This window comes from Vanessa atalanta, chromosome 18, assembly GCF_905147765.1.
Source record: "Vanessa atalanta chromosome 18, ilVanAtal1.2, whole genome shotgun sequence".
NCBI lineage: Eukaryota > Metazoa > Arthropoda > Insecta > Lepidoptera > Nymphalidae > Vanessa > Vanessa atalanta.
Window position 1 is genome coordinate 10,049,122 of NC_061888.1, and position 18,647 is coordinate 10,067,768.

Genomic DNA, 18,647 nt, shown 5'->3' on the forward strand with positions numbered 1-18,647 from the left:
ATGACACCTGACTTCATAAGTTGCATACACAAGAATATCTAATTTGTTTCGACATTTGATAATTAAAACACACTATAAGTTATTTATTGTCCGACTACCTGATGACTTGATCGGACTGAATACTTATGAGCTATGGAATTGGTATACAAGCGGTTAAAATCGTGTGCGGGTTGAGGTGTCAACTGATATTAATCGGGCTTCCCAGGCGGTCTCAATGAATAATAACAGGATATGATAACATGGCCGTACAATCTGACTCTGGCGGGAAGGACGACGTGAAGACACAGTTCGTGACTCGAGAGGGGACGTATCGATTGATGACATTGTCTGAGTATTCGAGACCAAATCGTGTGGGGTATACTAGCGGGTCAGGTTCGACCCATGTGCGCGTATCGCTGGTTTCCCTGCCCCCGGGTACGGGAGGCGGAGCTCCTGGATCGGACGGACAAGGCTCCGATGACAGAATATGCTTTAATCACGGCAAAGAGCTCTATGTTTATGTGTATAGAGGAGTTAAGAAGGTAAATTTAGCCATAATAACATTTGTCTTTATACAATTGTAATTATTTATTCTAAAATATTGATAAAAAAAAGAAACCCAAATATTGAACATCTGGAAGACAATAATAAATTGAATCTAATCTAGAAACTGGTTATCAACATGGTTTACTGGTTACATCATTTTGTTTTGTATTAATATAGTATTTATGTATTGCAGTTAAGTTTTGATAAGGGATCTATCTAAAGATAAACATGAACTGGAACATAAGTGGATTTTACTATCCTGACTTTTAACATAGGCATGTAATAATATTTGTAGTGTAATGAAATTTTATATAATATTTGTTTAAACTTATACAGAATATGTAATCCTATACTCCTACATTATAGGATTCGCTAATAATGTTAAAACTTTAAAAGATACATTTCAAATATTCATTAAATTAGTAACTATTTATTTACCCTTAAAATTCCACATATGTTTATGTTGTATGGTACTGAAAAACAATATTTTCAGAAAGCTATGATCGTTTTTTTTTTTTATGAAAACCCTACTATTGTTCCATTTTACACTTCTTATATTTCTTATGATTTAGTAAAAGTAATGAAAGCTATGTCTAAAATATTTTTTCATATAATAATCGCTATATATTACTTTGAAGTTACTCTTACCTTATATTATAATATCGTTAGGCTGCAGATCTCACTAAACCGGTGGACAAGAAGATGTACAAAGGTACGAACCCAACTTGCCACGACTTCAACACAATTACTATGACACCTGAGAGTGTATCTTTAGTCATAGGATTTTCAACTGGCCAAATTCAACTCATAGATCCAATTAAGAAGGAATTAAGTAAATTGTACAATGAAGAGGTGAGTTTACATTATTTTTATTTAAAATAATACAAAATAATCAAAGTAATGGGATCATGATCATCATCATGATAATGACATTTGGAAAATACATATAATAAATACTATTAAAGCTTGTATTCAGAATAAATATTATGTATACATACATAAATATATACATGTGTATATACATGTAACTCTTAGTAAATCTTTTGTGGGGCAATGTATACGCTTCTACAACAGGATCCCAGAAAGCGTTCAAAATGCTTCTGTTGCAAAATTTAAAAAAAATCTGAAGGAACGTTTGTGTGCGGTTACTATACAATTAGTGAGTTTATGTTTGATAGCACACCTTGGGTATGAAACGATCGCCTCCTGGCTGTTTCTACTCATATAAAATTATGTAAATAATTAATTTGACGTAAAAAAAAAAGAAGTCCCGCTGAGTTTCTTTCGCCGGTTCTTCTCAGGTCAGGGTGTTTTCTTTTTCCGAACCGGTGGTAGTGTTAAATTTGACCATCAATAAGAAAGTGTAATACTTCTATATTGAATAAAGGAATTTGAGTTTGAGTTTTGAGTTTGTGTAATCTACTCTTAAAGTTATGTTCTCCAAGATGTTTGTTTCCAGCAGAAAATACATATGCATATTTACATATCTAGACTAGAAATTGCCAATCAGTACTGCCAATTGAGGGCTATTTGCATTTATTAGGGAAAGAACTCATAGCTGATTTCAGTCTCACATTATTTTTATCTGTAAGCAATATATACACAATTATTGCCTGTGCGAAAAGTTCTCCTTTTAAAAAATTGTCTTTAATTTTGAGTGTTCTAAGTACTTTGAGTTTAGTAGTGGAGTAAGCTGGAATAATTAGGTGGCAATAATGCCTAAATTTCCAACCTTTGTTAATTTAAACAATCAACAACATCAGTGCAGCAACAAATGATTAATTCTAGGTTATTCATATAATCTAACCAGTAAACTGAGATTGCATGTTTCGTAAGAATTATCAAAAAACCACATGTATTGTATGATCTGGTTTTTCTATAAAAATTATATTTATACATTTTTTATTGACCAATATCATTGTAACATATAATGCATTGTCTTAAAAATAATATACATAACTAATTAAAAATTTCAGAGGTTGATAGACAAGACTCGAGTGACCTGCATTAAATGGGTACCGGGTTCTAGTAACCTTTTCATCAGTGCCCATGCATCTGGTCAGCTTTATGTTTACAACGAGGAACTCACCTGTGGCACCACGTCACCCCATTACCAGCTTTTTAAACAGGGAGAGAGTTATTCTATTCATACGTGTAGAACTAAATCAACTAGAAATCCTCTCTATAGGTAAGTAATTATATATTCTCCTCAAATCCTTATTACAGTATATATATATATGCAATTTTTTTATATAAAGACTACGAGATTTAAGGTCGGATTCCAAAAAAGGATTAAAGAGTAATTTTGAACACTAACATAATTGTAAATGTGGTTATTTAAAAGAAGAACAAGAAACACGCATATTGCCGTTTCTTCTCACTGGAGGCTGCTTTTCGTTAGGTGGTAGAGTTGAAATATTGACGATTCAAAAATGATTTATTATAAATTTGGAATAAAATGTATTTGATTTGATTTATTCACCCAAGATGGCGCACCCCTTCATGTTCGTTTTTAATTATATGCGTTTAAATCTTTTTATTTTTTGCTGTCTTTATTCATAGTTGCATTATTCTTATACCCGTTCTTATATCTTATAAGAATAAAGCACGCTGATGATAATTTAACGTGGAGGGGTGCACCCTCGTGAGTTTATAGATCTTTATATCAGTTATTAAAAGCATGTTGTTTGTTTTTAGGTGGGTAATAGGTGCGGAAGGCAGCTGTATTAACGAATTCTCGTTTTCGCCATGCGGGACAAATCTAGCAGTGGTGTCGCAGGACGGTTTCTTGAGAGTGTTTCACTATGATACTATGGAGTTGATCGGACGGGCGAGATCGTATTTTGGTGGATTTTTGTGCGTGTGTTGGTCCCCAGACGGGAAGTATGTTGTGGTGGGAGGGGAGGACGATTTAGTGACCGTGTGGTCATTCAGTGAGAGAAGAGTGGTCGCTCGAGGACAGGGACATCGGTCTTGGGTTTCGGTGGTCGCGTTCGACCCGTACGTGGTCAGCTTCGCGGACCCCGAGCACGAGGTCGAGGAGGACAAGAAGAGCGAAAGTGTGCAGTGTTATAGGTTAGGTAGCGTATCGCAGGACACGCAGCTGTGTCTGTGGGACCTCACGGAGGACGTTCTCAGGCCGCCGGTACGGGTGCGGGCCTCCGCCCACCTCTCCCCGAACAGCCAGGGTTTCTCCCCGAACGGCGTCCCGGGCACGAAGGCCCCCGCCAAGTGCACCAAGACGAACAAGATCGGGCACAAGCACGCCGAGCTGAGCGGCGTGACCGCGGCCGGCGAGCCGTCCGGCGCGAAGCCGGCCGCCAAGGGGAAGGCGAACAACGTGGCCACGCTCAACATCAGCGTCGGCAAGGCCAAGGAGGAGAGCTCCGGCTCGCTCGGCGCCAACTTCACGCAGCGGCTGGCCGGCTTTTCGTTCGGCGAGCGGCGCTCGGAGCACCGGCGCAACTTCAGCCTGGCGCGGCCGGCCGAGAAGGCGGGCGCGGGCGTGGCGCTGCGGCGCGCGGACGGGCACGACCCGCTGCGGCTCATCGGCACGCCGTCGTGCCCGCGCTTCGACGAGTGCCCCGTGCTGGAGCCGCTGGTGTGCAAGAAGGTGGCGCACGAGCGGCTGACGGCGCTGCTGTTCCGCGCCGAGTACCTGGTGACGGCGTGCGCGGACGGCTGCGTCAACACGTGGGCGCGGCCGGCGCGCGCGCACAACGGCGACGCGCGGCGCCGCGACCGCGAGCGCCTCGACCTCGTGGACTAGGCCGTGGCCCTCGCTGCTTGTGAATATGGTACGAAACATTCTGCATGTCTTAAATTATTAGTATATATTGGATGCGAAACGATTTTTCTTTAGTTGTTGTGATTCGTTTGATTCGATTCGATATATGAAGAAGTGAACGCGTGTAGATCGAAGTTGTTTTATAATATCATTTTGACGTCGTAGCTACGTAGATATTATGGGTACGAATAGTTCCAGAAAATGTTCTTAATAATTTGTATTGAAACATCAGATTACTGACAAAACGTTTTTTTTAAATAAACTCGACTTTTAAAATGGCAGCTAAATTAAAATCATCAAATTATATTATAACTCACAGTATCATTTTTTTTGGCAACTGTACTTGTGATACAATGTTGACAGTGTGTGAAATTATGTAATATTCCAATTAGACAGTTACAGTGTATGTTAATGCACTGGGGTTTTGCTGAATTTTTGACTCTATATAAATGTTTGACTTATTTACTTAGAGGCTTTTAATTGTGCCAATAAGCTTCCCTAACTATGTTAGATCGTTGAAATACTCTAGTTCCACACTTACCTTTGATTACATTGGTTCCACTGATATACATTTTTAACCTTTTTCTTTTATAAATAGAATTTAGTAAAATCAATGTCACTATCGCGAATATTTTGTTTTGTATGTTGTGATTATGCAAAATAAAATAAATTAAAAATTTCGTTTCTCGAATCTGATCTGATTTGAGCCTCTTCCCTATCCTTGTAATTTATTCACGCCAAATGTACCATAATTTACAATATTCAGCGAAAGTCCAGTGTTGGCAGTTCTGAAAATGATGTCAAATATTTTATATATGGCAATAGTATTGTGATTCTATTGTAAAGACGAGTTGTACATACCTTAATATTCTAAGACATTTTCCTTTCGGCTCACATGTAAATATAGCATGTAGGTTGTTTACTAGCAATCAAAGATTGCGTGTTTATTATAATTCAGACTTAAATTAATTTTTAATTGATCTGTTTTAAAATTATCTAAATTAAATCGAAATTAATTCATAAAAAAAGAATGTATGCACCGCGAGCTTTTCGATTTCGAAAAAAAATATTTATTTAATTTTAATTCAATTTAAATGTTGTTGAAAATAATCGACTCGTCTCAGAGACTTTGTTGTTATGGATATTTAATTATAATTGTTGATGTATCGTTCGTAAGATTAATTGTGGCGTATCCTCGCAGCGCTCGTAACAAATAAGCGATTGTTTGTTTTATCGGTTTCATAGAGTAATTTACAATTAGTCACAATTTTATTTATAATACAGCCTATCTTTTCGCATAACTTTTAAATTAATTTTCTTTAGACAACAAGCGCGGTTCCCAGTTTCTAGTAGGTAGTCAATAATCGAACGCGTGACCCCAACGATCACTTTCATTGTAAATAAAACAACAATTAGGTAATAAACTAAATCTTCGAATTTTCAGCTGTAAATCTTGACAAGTTTCATAATTATTATAATTAATCTTATGTCAATATTTATAATTTTATAATAATCAAATTTTAAAAATCAAGCAAAAAAAAAAATTTGTTTAAAGATATATTGTTTTTCTTTTTAGAATATTCCTTTAACAAGTAACACTTACACAGTAATTTTGCTGTCGAATGGCTGTTTATATTTATGGTCTCATAATATAAAACTAACATAACTTTTATTTATACGAATGTAAACTCAAAGAAAAGAAAGATTTTTAATGTAATTTAAACTAGAAAATTTTCAAATAAAAAATACAAAATTACATATTTGCTATTAAAAACGATTGCATTTATTTATTTATATGTATAAAAACTTGAAATAATCTTTAGTTAGGTACCTTCAAATAAAACTAATATTTGCGAAATTTAATTCAATAAAGTATAATTTATTTAACCCAGCAAAAACAACACGCAAACATGATAACAGACAAATTGATTTCAGTCGTACAGTCCCACCAGTATCGTGATTATATTATGGATGAAATGGAGGTAAAAAAATATTTAAAAGACATAAATCATAATACATTTGGTAGTCACATACATTATGTTATCGAGTTAAATATTTAACGCATATTAAATTACATAATTAATTGATCTGTGAAAACTCAACTTTTTTTTAAAAATTATTTTCTCGAATATTTGTTCTAAATTTTGAATTTGACTTTACGACTGATATTATGTAATTAAACATAAACCCCAAATCTAAACCATGTGTAGATACTGAAACCGATACACTCTGTCTTGGTGTTATTATAGATAAGAACATTCGAAAGAAAGAAGCAATTTGTATTTGTAAGCAACGTTTATAAGAAAGTGGTTAGTGTTAAATCGATAAAAACCAATGTATACAATGAGCATATTGCATTGTATTAAACCAAGAAATGTTCTATTAAAAACATTATATGGTTATTAATGTTTCAATTGTTTTATTTGAAGACTGCTGTTAAATTAAGACAACTTTTCTATATTTAATATTGAACAAATTATATTGTAAAACGAAAGTGCTTATACAAGTAAAAATTGGAAAACATATTTATTGTTTCTTTACTTACTATTTATTATTGTATAATTTATGTAAATGCCTTAGTTACGTTTAACATCAATAATTTGAGATCATACTTTGGCATTATTATATTATGTAATATAAAACAGATGTATGATGTTATAATAAAAATGCGTTATTATTCTTATAACAGATAATTAATAATAGTTCGCAGAGACATATATTTGTTGATGCTATCTGTGGAACATGATACCTACAATTTATATATTTTTTTTTTCTAATTATCACGAAGACAGAAGAGGTATGCTTAATAATATTGTGACTCTTTTATTCTATACAAATATTTGCTGTGTCAATAATTTTCCATATATTTTTTTTTTTAAATTACAAAGTTTTGTTAATATCTGTAAACCTTTCCTAATGTTTCGATCATGAGGTTAAGTCGCAGTACGATCTTTTGAATGTTATCAGTCGATATGTTACTTAAATCAATTATTTTATTATTTATTAAGCAAATCATTCATTATTAGACGGCGAATATGTCGCGATACTGTGAAACTAAAATGTGTATAAATATAAGATCTACAAGACTTAAATGTGAAATTTCTTATTTTATATTATCTTTTCGTGTTCTAATAACGGAGCCTATCTAGTGAATATAAATAATTTATATATAATGCAAATGAAATCCTATTGTATGTATTACTTTTTGTTTGATAGTCAATAAACAATGTTAGTTCCATACAAAGTTACTAGTTGTCGCCTGAGCGATGAAATTAATTTATTGATGAAGTTTGTTCAAAACTAGTGAGACACGAATTATGAGCCTATGAAGTTAAAATAAATAGACGATTCTCTTTATAATTTAATGCAGTTTTATTTTATATGAAAATCCAAACAAAAAAATACCCTTTATTTAAAGTTTGCAATATTTACGAATAGAATATGTTTTGTTGTACAGTAATCATAAGTCTACCTTTCATACTTCGGATTATTTCCATCACCTTGATCGAAAAGCTACAAATATACCACTGTAGAAGGAAACATTAAAATATTTTTAATTAAGAAAAAGTATTATAATTTATATATAATTGTATAATTTGGTGATAGGGCTTCGTGCAAGCCCGTCGGGGTGGCTCTATTGTCAAGCAGTAATACTTAAATAAAAAAAAAACTATTCTTCTTCTATAATTTATTAAACTAAATATACTACAAATTGGCTACTTCACAGACACATAGGTCGACATCGAAATCATGTAGCTATCTCATTCTTACGCACGTACATTTCATTTCCTGTCTCGTTCAATTTACATAAATAAGATGGAAGAAAAGTTCTTTGTTCATTAATTATATCGTCATATATAATTAAAAAAAAAACACCAACACAGTTGGCAGCGCGTAAAAATCAGACTCGTGTCTATTAGGAATATATACATAAGTCAGTTAACTTATGCTGTAAACAATATTTTGATTTATTTACTTATGAGAAGCTGGCAATACTAAGCATCAAGAATGACTGTGCTATTGCAAAGATCAGTACTACAATACAGTAGTACAGCAATTGTTGCTATCAAATATTTGTTGCGGATTGATAAATATTGCAGTCAATAAATATGTTATGGAGTATTTCTTTTATTTACGGCATTGATTGGCGGACGAGCATATGGGCCACCTGATGGTAAGTGGTCACCACCGCCCATAGATAATATACGGCGCTGTAAAAAATATTAACCATTCCTTACATCACCTATGCGCCACCAACCTTGGGAACTAAAATGTTATGTCCCTTGTGCATGTGATTACACTGGCTCACTCACTATACTACTGCATAGGTCCATAATACTGATTTATATTTTTTTTATTGATTTGATATCAATCTGTAATATTCCCACAGCTGTGGTTAAGAATTCTTTAAATAAAATGTAACTATCGAATTGAGAAAAAATAAATGCCCTTTTTCCTATTATTACTGACACAACGATCAGGTTGCGGTTCGACCGAATTGGTATCGGAAAAGGGAACAGATCGTAACCGTTATAGATTCAACCGTTATATCAGTTCCAATATATTCATCGCAATAGTATTGTTACAATATTAACAAACATTATATACATTAAAATCTATTACATTATGTAGTAAGGAAAGTATTGTTTACAACATATGACAAATGGATTGGAATATTTAATATAATAAGCACCATTTCGGCAAAACTAAAGCCGGTCTAAAATCCAGGGTCCCAGCTGGTGGTGCTGGAGACATCGACCATCTTGTAGCACACTACCGTGTCTCCGGGCTGCATTATGAAGTTGGGGTCTTCAAAGCGCAGACCGCACTCCATATCTCGTTTTATTGTCGTTACCTCCTCTTTCAAATGTTTCATTGACGCCAATTTACCTGAAAATAGTTATAACCACATAAGCCTCCCCGAAACATTCCCAATCATTTTTCAATAAATAGCTTTATTTGGTATTTGATAATACTAACTAGCAATGAGCAGTGATAATGTGACAGCCGAGAATCGACGGACTTATCATAATGAAGAAACGATTGCTGGATATATGAAACCTCAATAAAGCTCAAATTCAATAATATTTTATAGCATTTGTGGTCTGGCAAATTGGCCTCCAATCTTGGTCATTTACGACCGAACAAGAAATTAATTTTTCATTCATTCATCAAAGTATCGGTGATATTTGTCCGGATTGCGATGACGCATCTTAGCATAAGGGCCAATTCGTTCACGGTTTAGAATCATTACTTGTGATAAAAAATGAGTAAACCGTATCCTGAATACCTTCATACACGACGTCCTGTCCCCTCACGACTCGGTACAGCGCGTTCCTGGCCAGCGAGCCCTTCACACAGCGACAGCCCGCGACCGGCACCTTCTTCTTGCCCTCCGACACGTGGAACTGCTGGAGGACGTTCGCCTCGCCTGCGGGTACGGAAATGGTCATTAGTATCTGATCCCTATGCAATCTCTATTTTCACCCTGTTATAAATTTACGCGCGTTATAAACTTTCAGCGTATCAACTCCGAGCTAGTCCCGAGAGAGACAACGACTGAAGAGCTTAATAAATTTTTTTGTCCACCCTGAGATTCGAATCTGGGACCTCGGGATCTGCAGCCTCGTAAGTTAGCCTAGATGGGCTCTATTTTGGCGCAAAAGCATGGGCCACGGGCGCGTGACATCGCAGGTATAGAGTAGCGCGTCACCGAGCAGCTCCTCTTGCTGGCGGCGCGGCAGGCGCGCGCTGAGCTGGTCGCGCACGGCGTCCACCAGCTTGTAGATGACGTTGTGGTGCGCCAGCTCCACTCCCGCCGCGCGGGCGTCTCTCGCCACGCCCGGCGGACACTCCACGTTGAACGCGTAGATTATGGCGTTGAACGCTTGCGCCACCTGCGGGTCGATTGAGTCTGATTTATTTTTGCATCATTTGCGCTCCGTGCGAGCAAGCCCACGTGGCATACGCGCGTAGCTTATTCTACCTCCAAACGGAAGGAGTCCGGAAGCCCGACTTTTATTTGAAAACTAAGCAAAGCCTAACATCAGATGGTGCAATATTACAAGAATTACTTTAAATTAACATTACTACTCCCCCATGAGTTTTTTCAATAATTATATTATTAAATATTGCTATTTAACATTAAACTCTTCAGGTTTATATGAAATAGCTAGACTTTATACCAGTAAAGTACTATAAAATAACATTAATATATTTTATAAAATTATTATCATAATAATGTTATTCCATACTAGAATTACCTCGACATCATTAGGAGTGACCTGTCCCACACCGTAGCTGACGAGTTCAAGTCTCACACGTTCATGGTCGTCGTAGGTTTCCAGAATATCCAAGATAGCTTCCACCGATCCGTCCACGTCACCTAGTAGACAAAGAATAACTTTTTTAATGACCCACCACTCCTGATTAGATATACAAGTAAGGTTATATCATCAGAAACAATGTTTAACTTAATTGCTAAGGAAACGAGGCATTATAAATTTGATGTATTTCTTTAAAGTAACAGTCTCTAAATGAGACACTGCTGAGTTAAAACCTACTCTCCTTTTAAGGAGAAGGTTTGAAGTTACTCCATCACCCTGCTCCAATGCGGGATGATGGATACATGTGACAGAATATCATTGAAATTCGATGCAGGGTTCCTAATGACATTTTCATTAACCGCCAAGCACGAGATGTATTTAAAACATAAATTGAGTACTGAAATTTCAGTGGTGCTTGACTGCGTTTGAACTCGCAATCATTGGACAAAATGCACGCGTTAGAGACACTGGGCTATCTCGGTTGTTTTTTTTTAAATAAGCTATTTGACAATGCGAAAAATAAGTGTCAATTATTGTAATCAGTATATATTATAAGTTTAAAAATGGTTATTAATTAACGAAAGTTCAAAATAATAATTAATTTATTCAAAAATCCATAAATAAAAATGCATTTTTTTAAACGTTTGTCACGTGACACAAAACGCTCCTGATTGGTCGGGTTTATGTTTGTTAACCTCGTTTGCCTACTGTATGTGGATTATATGTGCCACAGATTACAATACAGGCAAGTGACGTCACCGACCCCATTGCAGCCAAGTCGAAGTCATCAAGTGAAAACGTACCTTTAACAATAACGCTGAGCGTGGGATGGTCGTCCTGCTGTATCATCTTCTGCCGCGGCCCCTCCTGCCGGGTGCGGAACCGGCCGAGCGACCGTTTCTGTGCGAGCTTTTGTTTGTATATGGCTTGGTGTTCGCTCTCCTTAATGTTTATTGCTTCTAAATCAGATTCTTGTTTTTCTTTCATTCGTTGATTGTGACGCCATCTCATCACTTCGTTTGCACGTTTCTGAACAATAAAATGTTATTATATTATTTAAACATATATTAATGATTATATTTTAAATACCAATTGTGTAATCGTTTTATTTATAGCTGTATGATATTAACTCACTACAAAATTAGATCTTATTTCCACTGACTTACCTCGCTCTCGACCTCAAGCACGGTGTCGCCAGCGGAGGGCAGCTCCCGCCAGCCCATCACGAGCACGGGCGTGGCGGGAGATGCGCTCTCCACACTCAGACCCGCACTGTTCTGTAGCATGCGCACCTGAACAACAAAACATATAGACAGTAGACATGGGATCAAATATTTTAATAATTAGTTATTTATAGACAAAATACTTTTAGCTGTGTTGATTTGTTTTGCAAAAATTAAATTTAACTAGACTGGAGGACATTTCAGTTTACTGGTAAATAAAATTGGAGTGTCAGTTTGTTATATTAAAATGTACTAAATGCATATGTATGTCTAAACGGTTCATATACCAAAATAACATTTTTTTCAATTTTTGTCTGTCTGTCTGTTTGTTTCGGATAATCTTTGAAACATCTTGACCGATTTTGACAGAACTTTCACTGGCAGATAGCTAATTTAATAAGGAGTAAATTAGGCTACAACAATATTCAAATGCGCACGAAGTCGCGGGCACAGCTAGTATTTGTTTGTTAACATACAGATACAAGTATGGAAGAAAAACTAGTTGTGAACACATTACTCTATTCAAGTAAACATTGCCCACCTTCGCCCAACCGTTGCCAGCGACGATAACGCATCCTTTTCTCAACGTACCTCGCTGTACTAATACTGTCGCTTGCTTTCTGTTCAATTAAAAAAAAAATAGCATTAGCTCATCAATCATCAAATAAAATTGCCTATTACGGTGAACTATCTTTTAGGGTTCCGTACCCAAAGGGTAAAACGGTACCCTATTACTAAGACTCCGCTGTATCTCATGAACCGTGACAGACAGTTGAACTTTTCACAGGTGACATATTTCTGTTGCCGCTTTAACAACAAATACTAAACCATAATAAAATGAATATTTAGGTTTTAGGGGCTCCCATAAAACAGACTTGATTTTTTGACATAGATAATGACACGAAACTCTTCGTGCGTGAGTCTGACTCGCACATTGGCGGTTTTGGTGCCTCTAACAATGTGTATGCAAAGGATCGGTTGAGTAGTGTGTATTGACTCTTTCAAAGACATAATTTACTTAAAAACTGTCTCAGTAATACCTTCCGCTTGAGCAAAAGTAGTAAAAAGTTATCAGCAGTTTAAATCTTTACAAATAAATACGTAAGTACGGTTAAGGCGAGTGCGACTAAGTCATTTTTAAAGTTGCGTCCATACTTGCAAGATATTTCAAACTATCAACTCTTCTTTTTGAATAAATGTAGTCCAAATGTACTCAATAATATAGGTCGGTCACTGACCCAGTCCGGGGATCCACGAAGGCTTCAATGACGACCCCCTCGACGTATCCCCCCGGATCGGCCTTCAAGTCCATCAGCTGCGCCTGCAGGATGAGAGCTTCCACCAGCGTGTCGAGGTGCAGCCTCCGGAGCGCCGACACGGCGACGGCCTGCACGTCCCCCCCGCGCGCCTCGCACAGCAGCCCGTGTTGGCCGAGCGAGCTCAGCGTTTTGTCCTGCAAATATTCGCTGTGATTGTCGCACGTCTTTGCACATATAAGTATTCCGTCCGCGTGTATATAGCTTAACTTCTTTTTTATGATATAAGTAGGAGGTGGTGTAATTGGTCACCGCCGCCGATAGAAATTGATTCTCTGAGACATTTTAATCATTCCTTACATCTCCAAAGCGCCACCAACTTTGGGAACTAAATTATTATGTCTTGTGTGACTGTAGTTACACTGGCTCACTTACTCTTCAAACCGACAACAATACAAAGTGTTGCTGCTTGGCGGTGGAATATATGATGAGCAGGTGGTACCTACCCAGACGTGCTTGCAAAAAGACCTACCATGAAAAAACTAAACTCACACTCTTAAACGGTTGGACTGATTTCAATGAAATTTCTTGTGTGTGTTTGAGTAACTCTCTTAAAGGTAGGCGGCGCTGCGATCGGGAAGTAAATAAAAAAGATGGAACGGGCAGATAGTTTATATATAAAACTATTACATATTAAACTTAAATTTAAACTAATATACTATTTCAAGACACCGGTTCATTTTTCTTAATGGTATAAATGTCTCATTTAAGAGTCACTTTTTATAAGTCATATCAATGTAAAAACTTATAGGAACTTAATTAAATGGCTCGTTACTCGTATCTAATAATATTATTATTATTTAATTATTCAAAATTTGAAAACAATTAAAAACAGATAAGTAATAAATTGAGGCATACCTACAATGTTCACACCTGGCTTGTCGATTTTGTTGATTGCCACCAATATCGGAACTGAAAGGGAACAAATGCATTATATTATTAATTAATATACACAATTATACCCATTCTGCCTTTTTTAAGGTATATTATTTAACCAATTTAAAAAGACTCATCGACTGTAAGATTTTAGGTATGTCAAGAAGGTAAGATATTCTTGAAATTTATTATTAGTTATATACACAGTTTTCAGAGAGTATCCATTGGAGGGAGTAGTATTATTACATTCTTAAGTTTAAGGTAAATGTTATAACAAGATTATTTAAAATTTAAATCAATAGATTTGTCATATTTCTTGATTATTTCCTAAATACTGATTTATTATTTTACTCGTTGGCAGGGCTTTAAGCAAGCCTGTCTGAGTGAGGGACACAATCAGATTATCTACTGCCAAAACCTCAATTTTTAATGTTGTAATGGTCGGGCTTGAAGGGTGATGAACCAGTATAACTTCAGGCACAAGGGACATAACATCTTAGCTTCCGAGGCTATGGCTCTTTGATGATGTAAGGAATGGTTAATATTTTTTACAGCGTTGGTGACTATTAACCATCAGGTGATTCATTAGCCCTTCTGACAAACTACAATATAAAATTAAAAAAACGTAGTATTGGACCTATATATTTCATCTCTAATATAGAGAGTTTATATAAAGGAAATTTTGATTTTTTTACGAGCTAATTTTAATATATTGGTTAGCGTGACCAAACATCATACTAATTTACTAGTTTGCGTGACCAACTGTTAGTCACAATGATTTTAGACGCATTCTCAGATTTTATAGTCTATATAGTCTAGGTATATCAATAGTGAGGGCCGGATTTTGGGGAGGGCAACTGGGGCAACTGGCCTGAGGCTCTCACAAGAGGGGGGCTCCCACAATAGAGATTCCGACGAGTTAACAAATTGAATGTCCTCTCCTCTGTGGCCCCAGGGCCTCCAGGACCCAAAACCCAGCCCCGTGAACGGCGAAAGCGACCGACCGTCGGCGGCGCGCGCCATGCGCACGGACTCCAGCGTCTGCGCCATGACGCCGTCGTCGGCCGCCACCACCAGCACCACGATGTCCGTGCACAGCGCGCCGCGCGAGCGCATGGCGCCGAACGCCGCGTGCCCCGGCGTGTCCAGGAACGTGGCGCGGTCGCCCGACGGCAGCGTCACTGCAACGTACGCCGAACGGGACTTTAGACTAGTTATGCAATACCCTATGGGTTCATTGAATAATAGACATTGTTTGGGCACAATCATTCATTAAAGTACATCACTAGGAACCTACCTTCGAAAGCTCCAATATGTTGTGTTATTCCTCCAAACTCTGTATCTACAACAGATGTGTCCCTTAAAGCGTCGAGCAGTGTCGTCTTCCCGTGGTCTACGTGTCCCATCACGCACACTACGGGTGGTCGGGGGCGAAGCGCCTCCGGCGGAGCAGGTGGAGCTGGTACTGCATCTTTATTCTAAATATTAATAGACAACTAATTAGTTAATTTTTCAAAAAATATTTAGTGCAGCACAGGAATGTAATAAAATATTATTACAGATGTAGTGAATAATCCTTTCCTATCGGCAAAACTCGGAACAACGATAACACCCGAATGGTGCCGATGTGTCTATGAATTACTGTATTATTAAATTACGTGTAGGTATCAAATAAATCGCATACTTTCTTTATCAATGTCAAATGTCAAACTGCCCGTTTGACGTATATTACAATGAGATGTTAAAACCACCACGATTCTATAATATAAAGAATTCGTTAGGTAAACAAAAATATAACTAGTTACCGAGGACGTTTTATTTCAATAAAACGCACTGATAAAAACCAATTTCTATTTCTATAAGGATTGGAACCCCAAAAGTCTAACTATAAGTCAAAACTACAGTAGGATTTTGCAGATCTTTTTATAACAATAAATTTTTGTAATTAATTAAAAATACTATGACATAACAAAAAAGACACCTCAACATAAAACAAAAAATACCAGCAGAGAAATTAATATAAATAAATATGATTTGTTAATGTGGATCGAATAAAATCAATGTTTATTATTTACAAAAATGATAGACAAGAGTAAAATGTAAAAAGTATATCAAAATATAGGTGGCCTGCATTAGTACACGAGTCCATGAAGTTTATCACAAAATCTAACATAAATATCAACAACATATTTCTGTGGTATTAACTACTCTATATAGATACTTCCTCTTGCAATGCGACCGTTCCCTACGTTGTCTCGATGGGTACTGAGTGCGAGTGAAGTAGTAAGACAAAAACGAACATTTCCGAGAAAATACGAAAGGAAAGGATTATTCACTACATCTATACCATGGTATAAATGATTTTCACTTCTGATTTCTGGATATGTCTGATTTTACATAAAGAAAGTCACAATTCTTAGTATTATAGGGAATTTTTTTCCTTGTAAACAATTCTACTATCCATTGGCAGAGTGAATTGTTTTGTTATGAAAACTTAGCCTGGATTCAAACTCACAATATTCCATTACAACTGCACCCGCAAAACTTAAATAATTTAGACTGACCTGAATTCAATTAATTATAATTATTATATGTTATATTATGGCTTACCTCTTCTTTATCAATATCCTCATCAGGTCTTGCAATTATCCTAAATCTACAGCCAGATATCTTGACGACATCTCTTATTATTTGAGGATTGTGTATCACAGTGTCTTCTTTATAGTATGTGTCTGAATTTTTATCAGCAAACTCTAAGGCTTTGAAGACATGGTCTGAAAAGTGTTGTAAATTAATTATACATCAGATATAAATTCTTATAATTGTTGACACTGAAGTGTGTATAAACTGTGTATGTTTGAAATCGCTGTTAATTTTTTTTATAATTTTATTATGCAGATGACACCTGGTGGTAAATGGTTATCATCACTCAGAGACCGTAACACTGTAAGAAATATTAACCATTCCATACATCACTAAGGAACCACCAAACCGAGAAGCTAAGATGTTGCATTCCTAATGCCTTTAGTTATACTGGCTCACTCACCCTTTAAACATGAATGCAACAATACTAAGTATTGTTATTTGTGGTGGTAAAATATGTGTGGGTAGTATCTAATGTAACTTTGTGCAAGCCCCTCTGGCTTGCAGAAAGCTGTACCACAGATATAATATCAATTATATAATGAATATATTATAATTCAAACTCTTTCAAACATTAAACAACAAAACAAAGTATGTATTAACTTTAAATGAAATGTTAATTGTTGAATGAAAATTTTAATACTAAAATTATTTTCATTTAACATAATTATGTATATAATAACTACAATAGTAATTAATTATTTTTCATTATTAAATATATATATTCCATTCTCTCTAAAAAATTTTATTTGTTTTATGTATAACAGCGAACTTTTGGATGTAAAATTATGTAGTCATTTTTGTGGTGTGATTTTAGTGTATGTTTGGAAATATTGAATTATTTTATATACAAACCAACATCTTTTTTCAACACATTTGCAATCTCCTGTACAGTCATATTACGCCAAATGCCCACAACCTCAGTACCTGCTTTTGGTGCATATCTGATTACTCTTTTACCTTGATTTTCGACAGCCTACAATAATAATAATTATTATTTATTTATAATATACTTACTATGTGAAGAGTATTTTAAATTATAAATAAGGGGTAAATTAATTTATACATAAGTTTAATACATGTATAATATAATATTTATTGACTAATTATTAATTTCTCTAACCTTCTCTTCTGAAGATTTTCTTTTCTTGAAACTAATGCTCGAAACTGAAAGGTGTCTTTTATTATTCCAGAGTATTTTTGTGTAATCTTTTCCAGTATCCGCTGCTTGCAGAAAATATTCATTTTTAAAATGTTTCAATGGCAACCTTGCAAAAATTATATATAATATCAATCTTAAATGTACATAAAAAGGTTAACATTTTTAATATATGTATTTTGATACTTGTGAAAATAATATAAATATACTTACCATTTTAACATAACACTTCTAAACATTGTTGTATAATAAAGGTTATCACTTGTTTTTCGTTTTTTAAGTTACTTAAGTAATAATTACAACATTTTATTTTATCAATAACTTAACCGACGTTGCTTTTTGTTTTATTTAATTTTATCATAGCTTTAACATAACATAACCTTAAATAGTAATATAACCTATAAAGCAAAAATTTACTTGTTATGTCAAATTTTGTCTATGTGAAAATAGATTTGGTATTGGAAAATGTCACTTGTCTATGTTCTGAGTTTCATTTTTATTTTTATCTACGTCTCTAATCATTTATCGTTTTTTTTCCTAATAACTTCGGTTGAAAAACATATGTAATCCGTTGCTTCTTCTACAAAATGTAAATACATGACAGGAATTTGTATAAAAATTTAACAATCGTACGGCTCTAACGAGAGAAATTCTAGAAAAAAATCCTGAGTAACACTACAATAACCTTATTTTTGGCGTAAAGCTTATTTTATACAAGCGTAAATTAATAAAAAAATAATTTATTATAATTTAAAGACGTACTGCTTAAAAGTTTCTGTTTTTATGGACGAC

General features: G+C 35.4%; 2 protein-coding genes across 2 annotated transcripts; one reads left to right on the forward strand and one right to left on the reverse strand.

Moving 5' to 3' along the window:
• The first annotated feature begins 7 nt into the window (after nucleotides 1–7).
• LOC125071010 (WD repeat-containing protein 20) lies at nucleotides 8–6,019 on the forward strand. Its single transcript, XM_047681057.1, has 4 exons — nucleotides 8–521; nucleotides 1,195–1,377; nucleotides 2,502–2,713; nucleotides 3,223–6,019. The coding sequence occupies exons 1-4, from the start codon at nucleotides 240–242 to the stop codon at nucleotides 4,292–4,294; spliced, it is 1,749 nt and encodes a 582-aa protein (XP_047537013.1). The 5' UTR covers nucleotides 8–239; the 3' UTR covers nucleotides 4,295–6,019.
• A 2,550-nt stretch (nucleotides 6,020–8,569) lies between these two features.
• Nucleotides 8,570–18,595, reverse strand: LOC125071047 (translation initiation factor IF-2, mitochondrial). Its single transcript, XM_047681106.1, has 15 exons — nucleotides 18,069–18,595; nucleotides 17,820–17,964; nucleotides 17,552–17,672; nucleotides 16,664–16,827; nucleotides 15,351–15,531; nucleotides 15,058–15,234; nucleotides 14,040–14,089; nucleotides 13,100–13,314; nucleotides 12,403–12,481; nucleotides 11,805–11,930; nucleotides 11,442–11,667; nucleotides 10,576–10,697; nucleotides 10,026–10,209; nucleotides 9,603–9,743; nucleotides 8,570–9,202 (listed from the first exon to the last, which is right to left on the reverse strand). Exons 1-15 carry the CDS (start codon nucleotides 18,092–18,094, stop codon nucleotides 9,030–9,032), a joined length of 2,130 nt encoding a protein of 709 aa, XP_047537062.1. The 5' UTR covers nucleotides 18,095–18,595; the 3' UTR covers nucleotides 8,570–9,029.
• Between the last annotated feature and the right edge of the window lie 52 nt (nucleotides 18,596–18,647).